The sequence below is a fragment of the Centruroides vittatus genome, unplaced genomic scaffold (assembly GCF_030686945.1).
Source record: "Centruroides vittatus isolate TY-2023 unplaced genomic scaffold, ASM3068694v2 contig_19, whole genome shotgun sequence".
NCBI lineage: Eukaryota > Metazoa > Arthropoda > Arachnida > Scorpiones > Buthidae > Centruroides > Centruroides vittatus.
The window spans coordinates 4,665,946-4,682,959 of record NW_027121169.1 but is presented as its reverse complement, the minus strand read 5'-3'; the positions used below and the strand labels follow the sequence as shown (position 1 = coordinate 4,682,959).

The 17,014-nt window shown below is 27.8% G+C and overlaps 1 protein-coding gene across 1 annotated transcript in view; it reads right to left on the bottom strand.

Annotated features, from left to right (window-relative positions):
- LTV1 (LTV1 ribosome biogenesis factor) overlaps window positions 1-17,014 on the bottom strand; it is a 35,267-nt gene that overhangs the window by 7,804 nt on the left and 10,449 nt on the right. The window contains exons 4-9 of the mRNA XM_067264576.1: window positions 13,203-13,290; window positions 10,148-10,295; window positions 9,884-10,076; window positions 8,758-8,885; window positions 3,023-3,150; window positions 576-628 (exon numbers count right to left, since the gene is read on the bottom strand). Coding sequence (XP_067120677.1) covers window positions 576-628; window positions 3,023-3,150; window positions 8,758-8,885; window positions 9,884-10,076; window positions 10,148-10,295; window positions 13,203-13,290 — 738 coding nt within the window. The remainder of the gene's footprint in view (window positions 1-575; window positions 629-3,022; window positions 3,151-8,757; window positions 8,886-9,883; window positions 10,077-10,147; window positions 10,296-13,202; window positions 13,291-17,014) is intronic.

Sequence of the window (17,014 nt, the reverse complement as noted above, 5' to 3'; positions counted from 1 at the left end):
TGCTTTTACACGTCAGGTGTGCTCTTATATTTGAAGCAAGACATGAGTTTCAAGTGCAAAACAAGTAATTTTCACATGTAGAAGCATTTCTTATTTGTGCAGAAATATGGTAATTAACACTAAGATTGGCTTTGGCTTTTCTTTAAAGAATTCTTAGCTTAAACATTCCAATGAACTAGGAAAACAGTTCATAACAATAAAATAGGTCTTAAGACTTGCAAAATGTTCTAAAAAACTGATTACACTGTAGATACAAGTTTTCACTAACAAGTAAGAGTATTTAAATGTCTGATTTTCAATGTCAGTAGCTATTAATCATATAAATAATGCTGATTACAGCTCATAGCATGTCAATATCTCATATTTACACTGTTATTAAAAACTATTTTTCAAAATTAACTTTCAAAATATTTAAAAAGTAAACTATTTATTAAATTACAATTTTAAATTTCCTCAAATATCATATGTAATCTGCTTTAAGTTATATCATGTTTAATAGAATATAAAAGTAAATAATTTATGGTAATATTTTATTAAATAAATTCACATATTTAAGAATTATAAAAAACAAATACCTTTTTAGGCTCAGTAATTAATTTTGGAAGATTACTGGTAGTGGAATATGTACCTAAAACAAAACTATATAATTAGTCAATGTATTTTGATATATATTTGTCATAAAATTTAATTATTCTGAATATAATGTAATTAATGCCTTCGTTTGCAAATATAAACACCTTAAAGTCTGAAGGTTATTATATTAATGCCAAAGAATTACTGGATTAAATCAGGCTACATTACCTCTACTAATAATTATTAAATACTAGTAATTTGGCACTAAAGATGGGCATTAGCCCCATCTCTTATTAAATTTAATAAGAGAAGGTGCCTAACACATGATGACCTACCAAGAAGGATGCCGCCCAGGGAGACTTTTATGGGAAACTTGGCCCCTATTTAGATGTTACTAACATAAAGATAACCCAGAAAACTCCATGTAACTTGTTGATGGTGCAGGAACCCACAACTAACTACCAGTGTTCAGTGGTTTTATCCACTCAATCACTGGGTGGCACATTTATTAGAATTAATAAAGTACCATTCAGTAATGAAAAAACTCGAGTTATTAGATGTAGAAAATTAAATAACTGTACTTATATAGTTTCCACAGTGTAATATTTTTGACTCCTTACAGGTGAATGTTACAAAACGTTCACCTGTGTGGAGTCAAAAATGCATTACAATACTGATATATTGAATCTACTTTGCACTATATTATTGTTACAGTAATTAAATGAATATAATATTAGATTTTTTAAAATTATATCCTTTTTGTATGAATTATATTTAGTTTATTATTTTAAAAAATTTTTTGCCAATAAATTGCACTATATGTAAGGCCAGCAAATCTAATATGGACAAAAATTTTAAAAAATCAGTATCTTTGGATGGTACATACAACATTATCTAAATTAAAAGTATCTTAACAGCCTAGGAGTGCATAGAGAACAAACAAACATCCTCATTTATATATGTAGATTTATGATAAATAAAATTAATAACAAAATTCTACAAATACAGAATGGACCCATAGTTAATTATCTGAGATATATTTTAAGTATTCACCTTTAACAAGGGTTAAAGAACACTAATATTTTTGACCTGGTTAATGGGCCATCTTCAAGTGTGGACAGTTGAAATTCCACTTTCAATGTCCATGCATAAAGTTGCCTAGTAATTGAGCTGAAAAAATTAGTGCTTATTAAACTTCATCCACTGTTATAGATACAGTACATTGATTAATTTAGCTGAATAACAGCTAAATTAATCAATGTACAGCTAGTTTTTATACTTTTGGGTTGCAATTTTTAAATTGTAGATCTATAAATTTTCACTGCGTGCAGGGTGTATTTTGAAATAAAATAGATCAACATCAAGTTTGTCTGCATAATTTATATATGCATAAAATTTTTTAAAATAGGAAGCCAGTTTGAGGACTAATTTGTTAAACCGCTACATTGAGCATGCACATAACTTCAAGATGTGCGATTTTCAAATTTTTGGAATTGGCATTCTCTTACAAGCATTCCAATGAATAGAACCTGATGATGACCGTTAAAAACAGAAGAAAATGTTCGTTTTGAAGAGAATTAATGCTGATTAATTCAGACTCATCTGAACCTAAATTATTTAATTTAATCATTTCTGACTTATTCAGAGTGCTATTTCTCCCAGCCATTGCCACATCAAAACAGAGTCTAACTAACGGTCTACTCTTCTTTCTAATTTCTTTTAAACAACTATTCCTAGAATTGTGATATCCTGCTGTGCATAAACTAGATAAAATAACAATTCTTTTGATATGAGTCACTACTTTCGGATTTCCATACAAGTAGCGACATCTGATGTTAAAAAGACATTCCTACACAGAAATGATATATATTGGGTTTGACCACAACCCCAATATATGTTGGGAATGACACACAACAGGTTAAATGTTCTGTACTGTATCTGAACAGTGTTACAGGCATCAACATGTTGTTCCACAATGTCCACACATTGAGAACTGGCTCAGTCTATACAACACTTTTCAGAAGCCTGAAGTAAAAATCAACAGGGTTAGAATCTTGCAACTGGATAGATCATACAACAAACACTCCTCAACTGATTCATTTGCTGAGGAAGGTAGTTTCTAGATACTGGCAAACAGTGCATTTCAAGACATTTGTTAATAGGATCATTTTTGTTCTTTGTCCTGCCAGGAATCCAATCAACTCTCAAAGTTTGTCCCCATAGTTTGGAACCACCTGCATATTAATTTGAACTATGTAACCAAATAAGTTAACTAACATGACATTTTGGGGAATTTTTATAATCACAGCCATCCATGGCTCTCAGCCAACTTCATAGTGTGATCAATTAAATTATTAGCCTGGCAATAACCTGAAAACCTGCATCTAGATATTAAGTCCTTAAGCTGCTCACAGAGCAGAGAGTTAAAAATATGAAAAAATAAACTCACTTATAATAGATTCACAATCCAATATGTTTTCTTTAACCTTTATTATTTCTTCAGTTTCACTGCTACTTTCTTCAACTGCATAATTTTTTTCATCAGAACTTAACTCTTCACGAATGTCTTTTAGAGTACTAAAAATATATCATATTAAATTAAATTAAAAACATACTTAATATTTTATAATATTATAATAATAATACATTATAATATGAATAAAATTTGGAATAAATTTATGCTATCAAGTCTCAATTTTGCTGCTTGATGCTAAGACCATAATAGTTCTAAATTTTGTTATTACAGTCAACACAAGTATCTTAACCAGGAAGTAATTTTCCAGCTGAATATCCAATGTGATATCATTTTATATAACAATGTTGACCAGATGACTGCTATGTAAGGTATTAGCCTACCATTGTATTGTGGCAAATCTGGATCAAATCCAATTCAGATACTAATAATTCATTGTAGGGTGCAGGTTAAGGAATGTCAATCTTATCTTTATCCTATTGAAGATTCACTGATAGAATTAATATGCTAATTCCTACTACAGTCCTGATAAATCAATTAAATAATTTTTTATGATGTATATTAACTTTATTAATAATTTACATAAAATTCAAATGTTCCTACTCTGAAATTTTCACTTTAGCATGCATTAACAGTTGATTAATATAAAATATTTACAATATTTAGGTGAATTGAAACAGATAAGTTTGTTTACATTGACATTAACAATACAGAAACTTCTAAAATCCAGTTAAAATAAAACACATGTTTTCAACAATTTTTAAAAGTCATTGTCAGGTTTAAATCTTTCGAAGACACAATGTAGTGACGTAAACTTAAACACTGGGCGAATTTTTCATCCTTTTTATTCGGTTGGAACGCTTTTTTATTACATAACGCGTTTCGGGCCGATGCCCCTCTTCAGCCAACTAAACATTAAAAAGTGAGAGATGACTATATACAAATATTTAAAATAAATATCGTGACAGTATACATAATTAGTTTTTTAGAGGTTGTTACCTTCTAAATCCTGGTAAGAGCTTGTATACCGTTAAAAGCTGGTCCGTACCTCATTCGGTAGTTTAGACGGATGTAATAGTCCAAGGGTACGAATCTTGATAAAAATTCCATAAAAAAGGAAGGTTTAGTATCAGTCTGTAGAGGTATACGGGGTTATTCTTTCACAAATCATATTCGTGAAACCATACCTGAGATTCGTCTTCCGGTGTGTTGTCTAACACTGAGCTCGTACTCCTCCACCTCAACTGCGGAGCACGATCTATTTTTAATTTGCATATGTCTGGTCGAGCATTAGCAGGGGAATGTTCCTTTTTTTTTAATAGGTTTCTTTTCCGATAAAATTATTCGGGGGGTTTAGCGGTGATTTTTTTAGAACATAGCACGTGGCCATTGCTATTTTTTCCCGCTTTTAGTATTTTTAATATTTGTCGCTATGCAAATGACGTAACAGATCGTAAAACAGTTTTTTATTTTATAGTATATTTTATAGTAATTTAATCCAGTTTTCATTGATTTTTATGCTTAGATTAGTATTTATGCAGGTCTTATTTTTATTTTTAATGATTTCTACACTTTCTTTGAATTTTCTGTTGTATGTCTTCTTTTCTCTATGTAAAATGCTTGTTTTAGTATCATCGATTTTACAGTTATTTAACACACAATGGTCATGGAATACTGAGTTTAGTCTGTTGTACTTTAAATCGGCTATATGTTCTTTCACTCTTATTTTGAGTTTTCGTTTTGTTTCTCCTATATAGAAGTTGGTATTTTTGCAAGTGCATGGTATCTTGTAAACTATGTTTTTCATATCTTCTTTTTTTATCGTCTGTTTCTTTTTTCTTTGTTTCGCTTTAAGTCTAGATAACAGGTTTACGTATTTTGGGGCAAGTTTTATATTATTTTTCCTCATATCTATGTCGATTTCTTCATAAAGGTTCCTAATGTATGGGAAGCTGGTATATTTTGGTTTCGATTCGGTTTTTTTATCTTTTATTTTTGTTTGGTTATTAGTAATTTTATTTTCCCATTTATGAATCAGTCTGGTTGGGTACCCGTCTAGGGCAAACTTTTTCTTCAATTCGATGATGTGTTTGGGTTTATTAGTTTCTTTACTAGTTCTATTCTGTATTTTTCGGTATTCCATGTTAAAGATGTTTTGTTTTATATACAATGGTATATTTGAAGTATATTTTATTGTGGTGTTGATTGAACATGGTTTTTTAAAAGGTTCAAAATCTAATTCGTTATACGATACTTAGTTAGTCATGATAACAAGAAACGAAAACGAATTAGATTTTGAACCTTTTAAAAAACCATGTTCAATCAACACCACAATAAAATATACTTCAAATATACCATTGTATATAAAACAAAACATCTTTAACATGGAATACCGAAAAATACAGAATAGAACTAGTAAAGAAACTAATAAACCCAAACACATCATCGAATTGAAGAAAAAGTTTGCCCTAGACGGGTACCCAACCAGACTGATTCATAAATGGGAAAATAAAATTACTAATAACCAAACAAAAATAAAAGATAAAAAAACCGAATCGAAACCAAAATATACCAGCTTCCCATACATTAGGAACCTTTATGAAGAAATCGACATAGATATGAGGAAAAATAATATAAAACTTGCCCCAAAATACGTAAACCTGTTATCTAGACTTAAAGCGAAACAAAGAAAAAAGAAACAGACGATAAAAAAAGAAGATATGAAAAACATAGTTTACAAGATACCATGCACTTGCAAAAATACCAACTTCTATATAGGAGAAACAAAACGAAAACTCAAAATAAGAGTGAAAGAACATATAGCCGATTTAAAGTACAACAGACTAAACTCAGTATTCCATGACCATTGTGTGTTAAATAACTGTAAAATCGATGATACTAAAACAAGCATTTTACATAGAGAAAAGAAGACATACAACAGAAAATTCAAAGAAAGTGTAGAAATCATTAAAAATAAAAATAAGACCTGCATAAATACTAATCTAAGCATAAAAATCAATGAAAACTGGATTAAATTACTATAAAATATACTATAAAATAAAAAACTGTTTTACGATCTGTTACGTCATTTGCATAGCGACAAATATTAAAAATACTAAAAGCGGGAAAAAATAGCAATGGCCACGTGCTATGTTCTAAAAAAATCACCGCTAAACCCCCCGAATAATTTTATCGGAAAAGAAACCTATTAAAAAAAAAAGGAACATTCCCCTGCTAATGCTCGACCAGACATATGCAAATTAAAAATAGATCGTGCTCCGCAGTTGAGGTGGAGGAGTACGAGCTCAGTGTTAGACAACACACCGGAAGACGAATCTCAGGTATGGTTTCACGAATATGATTTGTGAAAGAATAACCCCGTATACCTCTACAGACTGATACTAAACCTTCCTTTTTTATGGAATTTTTATCAAGATTCGTACCCTTGGACTATTACATCCGTCTAAACTACCGAATGAGGTACGGACCAGCTTTTAACGGTATACAAGCTCTTACCAGGATTTAGAAGGTAACAACCTCTAAAAAACTAATTATGTATACTGTCACGATATTTATTTTAAATATTTGTATATAGTCATCTCTCACTTTTTAATGTTTAGTTGGCTGAAGAGGGGCATCGGCCCGAAACGCGTTATGTAATAAAAAAGCGTTCCAACCGAATAAAAAGGATGAAAAATTCGCCCAGTGTTTAAGTTTACGTCACTACATTGTGTCTTCGAAAGAAAAGAAAAGAATACAGAAACTTCTAAAATCCAGTTAAAATAAAACACATGTTTTCAACAATTTTTAAAAGTCATTGTCAGGTTTAAATAGAAAGAATACAGAGAAAATAAAATACAATCTGAAAATAAAGAACATAATGCCATTGGTTGCATTGGTTGAAATGTTAGGTTATATTTTAACCAATCAAATTACAATTCTATTTTGTATGTGTTGTTATTTTGTACTACATTCAGTTCTAAATCATAGATTGTTTGGCATTAAATGATGCATTACTCATTGTCAATGCAGATACAGGTTCATATTGTTTGAAAAAAGTGCAAGTATAGTGAATGCAAATTATTTTAATCAACTTTCAAGACAAGAATTCGAGTAAGATTATTGTAATTGGACTGTGTTTGCAATCTCCATATTCCTCACCTCAAAGAATCATTATTATTGAATAATAACTCTTTTAGTTATTATTCAACAATAACAACTGTAAAAGAGTTAAAACTTACTTGTATTGTTGAAATGTAAACACATCTGAACTGTACATTATCATTTGCTTATAGGAGAGTTGCATTTTAACACAAGTCACTCATTCATCTACACACAACCTTGTAAAGCAGCAAAAAAGATTTACTGTATATTCTGGATTGACTGGCATACCTCATATAACCAGGAGAGACAAGATTTGTATCTTACTGGAAACTTAAAGGTTTGGGAGTGAGAATTATATGTACCAGTATTTACTATAGAAAGTTGTAAGCTGGTAGCTCTGGGGTTTCCAGCATGCAAGTTAAACTGCAACTAAAAGATAAAATTAATCAGATCTAATAAGATTATTTGTTAATTAAATGTTAAAGAAAACATTCTTTCAAGTGCAGTAAAATAATAACATTGTAATTTGATTGACTTAAAATCAGGAAGAGAGGTTTTGCTTACAATAAAACAATTAATGGCTTATTGATATTAGTAATAGTAGTGGTTATCCAGTGTGGGCTGCCCTGACTTAAAAATAACACTTTCCTCTCAAATTTCACACAAAGGGGATGTTAATCAGTGTAAGTCAAGTTACTGCAAGTTTCTGAAATTTAATATATTTATTTTTGCATTTTTGAATCAAATTACAATAAAATAAACATAAAAAAAAGCACTTTCTGATTTCTATTAGTATTTTATGTTGTTAGAAAGAAGACAAAATGAAGAAATTACACACAATTGTAGTTTTTGATGTAATGCTAACAGTTTCACATTTTTAGAATAAAACCTCATTCATTTTTACATGACATATGACATAACTCGTTCATTTTTTTATAATGTGCCTTCTAGAGAGATGCATATAACCTCATTTAAAATGGCATGCCAGTTTTTACCATACAAAAATATCTGATTTCATAGTCTCCCCAAACAGACCGACATGCTGGACAATCCATGAAAACATAGTATTAAATTAAAAAGTTATATTTTTGGTCTTATTTAATGACTTTTTTTAAATACAGAAAAAGTTTTAACAAAGTTCTTTTGCTTCTGTACGAGGTTGCATATAGACGATTAACTTACTACTGAAGCAGTTAGTTACCTTGTGAATTATTTTAACATAAGTTTAAGTTGGATATTTAGATATTTCAAATTCAAAATTTAAAAGTATTTCTGAGTTGTGTGTGTAAAATCTTTCTATTACATTAGATATACTTTTTTTGATATTTCTATTATTTTTTTGTGAACTCCTGCTGTTGATTTGCTAATTGTTACAAAATTGGGAAATCACAACACTTTGCTGAGAGATTTCCATGTGAAGTTCTGTTCTATTCAAACTTATAACATGCAACATTTAGATTATAAAATATTTTTTTATTTGTAAAAAAAAACATACAGTATCATCCAAAATCTATAAGCAATTTTCTGTTTGTAAATCATTATTGAAGTTTAATATCATTTTGTATTGATATAATGTATGCTTTTCATCAAAAATTATAAAGAAATACCTTTTCTTTTTCTTTTTTTCATATTCTTCTGCCAACTGAGTAAGAATTTTACTGTCTGGCTGAATATAGCCACAGATTTCTTCATGATCGAGTGTTCCAATTTCATCGTCATCATACTGTTCATATAGCTATAACAATACAAAAAGCATCAGTCAGAAATTTTAATGCAATTCACTAGACAATATTTTATTAAAACTCTTATTTATATTTTAATAGAACTGAAAAATTTTATATTCTGCAAATCATGAAAAAATGAAAATTCTAAATAAAAAATTAAAATTTTATGTCTGAAGAAACTTAATCAATAAACAATTACTTCAAGCATTTGCTGAAATTTTTCCATTTTATAGTTATAAATAAAACAAATTCTAAAAGAAATTTTAAAAAACTTTTTTCTGAAAAATTATATAAAAACTACAATTGACTACTAATTTACCATCAATTTTGTGCTACCTGATGATCCAACTCTCCTTTTAATCTAGGTACATTAAAAGAGAATACACAAATTTCCTACAATCACCAGATTCATCCACTAAATATGTGTTTTTCAACCCTTTTCTCATTGTGCCTCAAGTAATTATATGTGACTATAAATTATTGTTAAATTATAAATCTATTTTTTGTTTTTTAAACCAGTTTTTGGTGGATACATGAAGAAAGCATTGTCTTGCTGAAATAACCATTCATTTTTTCTAGTCAGTGGTCCAAATGAAATAAGACGTTCATTGTTATTCATTATACTTACATATTACTTACAACTTTAGAGAATCTTTATAATTAAATACAGTAATACATCAGTTTTCATTGATAATTCGTCTGAAAACAATCAGTAAAATCTGAAACCGATAAAAACCAAAACAAATTTTTTGGAGAAAAAATTGACGATAACCAAAATCAATGAAAACCGAGGCATTACTGTATATTGCAATAATTGCATATATGTTTAAAGATACAAACTAAAGAAAAACAGTCACAGCAGATGAGTTGGAGATTTTATACAAGAGAAAAACGATAGCTGACATATTCATTTTAAAGGTCTTACTATATTTTTGTTGTTAATTCTACAAATATCATAATTTTCTAATTATTTAATCTTTAAAAAAAAATTTTTTTTTTTATTTCTTACCTTTTCAAATCTATCATCCAAAAACTGTAATTGTTCACTTCTTGGCAAATTAGATGAAGTTAATGAATAATTTGTAAATCTAGATCGTGTTTCTTCTTCAATAAAAGAATTATGTCTATCAAAAAAGTCATCATTTTCTTGAAATTCTGCTTCATCAGATGGGATATCATCAAAATTTTCCATTTCGTCATCTCTTTAAAATTTATTTAAAAATGATTAAGTACTACATTAATGTCTTAGTTCAATTATACAGTTATTAATTACCCTTCTCGTCCTTCGGTGAGTTCTTCATCACTGTCAACATTATTAGCTATTGTAATAAAATCATCTTCCAATTCATTCTCAGGATCATCAAAATTAAAATCATCATCTAATGCTGCAACAATATCTGGATCCCAATCTGGTCTTGGTCCTATAATTATAAAAACAAATATAAATAGCAAATAACAACAGAAACAAACAAGCATACATGTAAAAAATTTATTAAAATATAAAAATAAAACACAAAATATAATAAAATTATGTGTCAAAAATGCTACTAAATTTAGCCTTAAACAAATTATACAGATAAACTTTACTTCAATTTTTATATTTACTTATTAATTTCTTTCATATTAGCAGAAAATTCTATATATTTTTAACATTTTATCATCTTCCTTAACTTTTCGAATATGTGTTGTGTACATACTGAGCCTTTTCAGAGAAATAACTATTAGAATAGTGTATAATCATAATGACATTATGCACAGAAAATAATCATAAATAACTGTTTTAATTATACATATATTAAAGATAGGTTAACGTCATCATATATTATAAATTATAATGAATTAATAATTAAATTATATTTTATCATAGATTGAATTCTTTCTTCCTAGAATTTCTAGATTAGTAATAAATATTAGTTTAAAATATCAGATTATTAATATTTATAATAGATAATGTCTATCACTTATATTTAATGAAGATTTCTTTAATTAATAATTTATATGTAGCCAAATCAGGCAATTTTAGTTTATTAATTAAAGTAAAATTAACTCAGTTAATGATTATTATACCATACAAACAGAAATTATACAAATGTAAATCTACATGTAAATTTGAATTGATGTTTCTGAGTATCACATCAGAAAGGCTAAACCAATTTCTACAAAATTGTGTACATGTATTTAGGATAGTCCTAAGAAGGATATAGGCTACTTTCCACTTCCAAAATCATTCTATTTTGTAAGCTTTAATAGAATTATGATATTGTTTAAAAGAGTGTATAGTTTACATCAAGTCTTTAGCATGAATGGAAAATTTTGCTGGAAGCCAGTAGGTGTGAGGTAAACTGTGAAATTCAAATACAATATGATAATGTTGTTGTCATTAATGGGGAAATGTGGACATCAGTGAAAGGTGATCAAATTTAATTGATTAGCCTGTTATTTGAGCAAAATGTATGCAGTATCGAATGTGTGACCATTGCCATTTTTACCTGTGTCAAACTGACTAGAATTTCTTTTGATGTAAAATTGTTTTCAGACAGACTACACTACATTGTATTTTTAGTTTATATATTTGTGAAGTGAGTTTTCCACAAAAAACTCTGTATTTATATATTTAACTAATTTTATAACAATGTGATCTGTTTAATTACATTCTAAGACAAGTTTGGGACAGAGAAGTTTAGAATGATCATATTTTGTCTTCAAATGAGTCAATAGTGTCAAATAACAAATTTCTATGAAAGAGTAATGAAGTAATGCATTTATTATAAAATTTCATTTAAAAATATGGGCAAATACCAAAGTTATAAAAGTATAATTTTGCAATTTTCATTGTAAATTTCATTTATCTGAGAAATGAAAATTTCAAAATTATACTTTATTATTTAATACTACTATTTATACTATTATTTTTCTTTATAGTTCTAAATTTCATTTATCTGAGAAATTTGATTTAGAACTATAAAGAAAGATAATCAGCAGTGACTTCAGCTCTAACATCTTTTAACTGCCATTATTTTTCAAACACTGAGTACTTGGCTTCAATTTTATCACTGCTAAGAAAAGAGAAAGTGGAATAAGAAAAGCAGTTTATTTTCATTTAGAAAATTTGGTCCTCAATGCCATTTCATAACTGAAAATCAGAAACAAACAACAAATTGAGCAACTAATCAAACGCAATAGAAAATATATTACAGGAACAAAATTACTGCAAATAATAGCAATTTTTTTTTCATGTTAACTTTGTGCATCTATTTATTGAAAAGAAGAAATTTAAAAAACTATAATAATTATAAGAACATGATTAGACTACATTCTTCATAGCTATTTATTTCACTCTTAACTCATGAAATCTATCATTTTGATTGTTAGAAAATACTTTATGCTAACAAAAAAGTTCAATATACAGTAAAACCTCTAGTTATTAAACTTCTTTATATCATACAACTTCTATTTATTGAATTAATATTTTGGTCCCAGACTAAATGTATATAATACCATAGCAGATGCACATCTCTGTTCACAATCTCCTTATTTCACATTCCTCTATATACTGTAACAAATATTCTACTCAAAGATAAAAAGAAACCTTCCATATTTTGAAACTGTCTTTTTCCACTTTTTACCTCAAAAAATCACTATTCTCATAATATGTTTTACATTAAAGATTCTTTTAATAATGGTCATTTTATCAGAAAGGTGTACCTTTCTGAAAGGTTTAAGAAAGGTGTTCCTCTGGGGAATCCCAAGTTCCTATTTGTTTAACTGTTATATTAATGATTCAGTTGAGTGCTTTTCTGATATTTATCCCAGTATTTCTATAAGAGATGCTTCTTTTCATTGTTCGTCATATGCCAATGATATTATAATTTTTGCTGACTCTAAGTCAGCTTTGCAATTGAAGCTTACTGACTTTTTGGAGTATTGTAAACAAAATTTTAACTGTACAGTATAACTTCATTAAAGTATAGTTTTGATTTTATTTTGTGGAGTTCTGTCATGTTTGTTTATTTTCCCCATAGATTTTCATAAATTTACCACTAACCTCTCTATAGTGAATCTCTATACCAAAATGGCAAAAATTAATTCCATTTTACTATGAAGAGATTTTACTGTATTTAAATGTCAGTGCAATTTACAAACCATAAATTCACTAGTACCAATATTAATACTGAGGCCATACTCATTCTATACTCCGTCTTTCAATAGTGATTGGTCCTATATAAACTTAATTTATGAGGCCAAAATTATGTCATTCTTCTGAAGCAAAAAACAAGCAACATCAAGATGAATTACATCTAGAAGATTTAATAATATACATGAAATACCTTTAATAGGAGTAACTTTATTTAAAAGACCAACTTTCTCTTCTATGGCAGATTGAAATACTGAAGAAGGCAACTTTAACCTGGTCTCCTATTATTAATAAAATGGATAAGAAAGTTTTAACTTTTTTCAAGTTTATTAAATATTAAAATTAATGTCATAAAAAAGTAAAAATAACAAATAATATTCTATGTAAAAACCAATGTCTAAATTGTAGATTAAAAGTAGTTCAGAAGTTGTTTTATTAATCCATAATGCATTTGATAAATAAATACATTGAAATAATTTCAAAGCCAAATTTAAAAACGAATGTAATTTATATCAATGGCATTCATTAATTTTTACACAAGATCTATTTCGCCAACTAACTTTATTTACTTAAAAAATTATTTATTAGTTTATTTATGATTATTTAAATTTTTCAATTATTTACCCAGGCAGAAATACATCCTGAAGAAGTAAAAAATTGAGAAAAGCTGTTAAAGAGAACCTGAATAATCTCTTAAATAAATACTTTTATCACACCATTCAGACATCTAAGGTTAGTCAGACTTCTTTATAACTTAGGTAATGAGAATGTTTTTATAAAAATGTTGATTAATTCCAACTTTTGTCAATTTGTATGGATTTTATAACAAATTCTTTACTGAATTCTTGTCTAAATGGACACCTCCACAAAACAAAAACATATTTAAATGGAAAATAAATCTCAAAATGTTACAGTTTGTTACATAAAATATTATTATAAACCAGAAAACTGTGATGTCTAATGGAGAAATAGAAGACTTTTAGGAATCAATTGCATAACATTGTCCGAATAAAGCAGATGTTTTCAATGTGTTAGTACCTAATTTCAAAATCATAATTAATGCCAAAATTTGCTGGCTTGTATCACAGTCATCTTGAAAACCAAAGTTACAGGCAATTATTTTTTCTTTGTTAAGATCACATTATCTGAAAAATATCATGCAGGCATGATATTTTCCAGATTGCCTGATGTTGCATTGACAACACTTTTTCTCTCCAACTCTCTAGAAGTAATTAATAAAAAAGAAAAAGTAAGAAGAATGGTACAATGCTAAAATAACTACTGAAGGAGTCTGAGATTTCTTTCAGATTAAATATTTTTCAAGACCAAATAACCCATCATCAGATCTTACAGACTTGATAAATAATCATCATCAAACTCGATATTTTAAAGCAATCGACCAACTAAAGCCAAATATTAATCGAGCTAGAAATGGCTATAATATTACTAATTTATAAGACAATTTGGCACTAGAGTTAGGTGTTAGGTGCCATCTCTTAATAAATTTAATAATTATAATTTTAATAATTTAATTTAAATAATTTAGAAGTACTAGAAGAAAAGAATCGGCCTGGAGTGGGACTCGAACCTGCAACTTCTGCTTACCATGCAGATGCGTTGCCAATTATGCTACCCGGACCTCCGTTCCGATCTCCCCTTCCAGTATACATAAGCTTACATTATAACCATCGATGATTATTACAATTATTTAAATTAAATTATTAAAATTATAGTTATTAAATTTATTAAGAGATGGCACCTAACACCTAACTCTAGTGCCAAATTATCTTATAAATTATTAATATTATAGCCATTTCTAGCCTGATTAATATTTGGCTTTAGTTGGTCGATTGCTTACAGATTTGGAACAAAAATGTCAAGAGAGGCATTTGAAAAGCCTTTGAGCATTTGGAAATTTTGAATAACTCATTTAAATGTTTAAATATGTAATGAAGCATAAAACGAAAAATAAAAAAACAAATAAAATTAAATAAGAAAATGCTCAAAACCTTTTGAACACTTCTTTCACATTTTGTTCCAAGTCCGTAAGATCTGATGATGAGATGTTTCTTCCTAAAAAATATTTAATCTCAAAAAATGTTGGACTCTTTCATTTATAATATTGCATTATATAGTAAGAACAGTAGCATTATACTGTTCTTACTTCCTATAGTCATGCAATCTGTTTAAATTAATAATATATAACCTTCCATAAAACAGAAAACTTAGGCTGGTATTTCATTAGATTCACAAAACAGAATACTAGTTATAATTTTCAAGTTTTACTAGTTTTACTGTATTAAGTAAATTAAAAAAAATACATTTACTTCTAAAAACTTAATTTTTATATACAAGAAATTAGAAATTACTAAACATATCACCATCTTTTTCATAAGCATTGAACAATAAAAGTGGAATAGGGTTATGTAGAGCATATCTTATTATATGAATATGCAAGTTGTAAATCCATCTAGTAATGTCATCAAACAAAATTATTTCTAAGAATGTATACACTTTTAGTAATGTCATTAAAATATGAGTATTGTCTTGCTTTGAATTCTATCATATAAATTTTTAGCAGCATGTGTGTTTTGATAATTTCTGTCTAAAGAGGAATATATAAATACACTCTTGATGATTGACTAAGAACCTTTACGATTGACACCACCGATATTTACAATTAGAAAATAATATTCCAAAAAACACAAAAGTTAATATTTATAAATACAGCTATACTCTATTATCCAAATCTAATGCATTCTTAAAAATAATTCAGATATTGAAAAGTGTTTTCCATTGTTTTGAATAGAAAAATTCAAATTTATTTCTAGTTCATCCAAATAACTACAAATAATTTCCCTAACTGACAGTGAAACACTACAAAGCCCTTATTTAAAATACTTATCAATTCATAATTTTGACATATGAGGTCAGGGACGTTTGTAAGGAGTAATGCAATAAATAAGTTTGCTAGTCATATTATTAGGAATTTTATATAAACTGCATTTTTTGTAATATGTGTAGACAGCAATTAAAATAGTATAATGGTACTATATATTTTATATTATAATATTACTGTATAAAACTGGAAAAACAATGAAATGAATGAATGAGATTTTGAATCTGGTCTAGTTTTGAAGAATAAAGTTGAGATTGCACTGAAATTTTATAATAAAAAAATCAGTAAACTGCATAACCTTGATAAAAAAGACATAACTGAAATAAATGCATAAATTAATAACTTTTATTAATGCATCTGTCAACATTTTTCAGCATTTTTTCACACAAGTGCTCTAAATGAATTTATAATATCAGAATTATTCAATTCAGATATCATAATGGGCACTAAAGAAAAGTATTCATTTTAGAAAGAATTCAAATATAGCTTTTACATACCAGGATATAGCTGTAAATATATAAAAAAGATGTTAAAATAAAACTATTACATATTCTTTTCTCCTTAGATCTTTTTGTTTTGACAATATAGAACAAATTAACAAGTTATTCATTAACCTGAAGTTACTGTAAACCCAAGTTATCCAACATTTAAAGTGTAATTATAATTTTTCTTTAATAAGTATTGTGTTTTTTTTTTATCAAAATCTATTTAATACTTTCAATACTATTTTTGGATTCTTTTAACACTTCTATTGCCAGTTAATGCTATTTTGCATCATGTGACCCTTACTACAATATGCCAATGACACAATTATGCATCATTCAGACGCTGGAAATTCTTTCGTAAATTGCACACATTATTCTTCAGATGTTATTTATTACTATTTGGAAGTGTAAGAAACATTTTAGATGCTGATGATCAAATTCATTTCATCACACAATTCCATAAAGACTGCTTGAAATGGAAAGTTTTTTATAATTTGTGTACAACAGTAACATATTTTATGAAAAAAAAAATGAATTGAAATATTTGGTGTATCTTTCTTTCCAATGGTGGCAGCAAAAGTGTTAATGATTGTTATAGTTTGGCCTCTATAATAGGAAAGT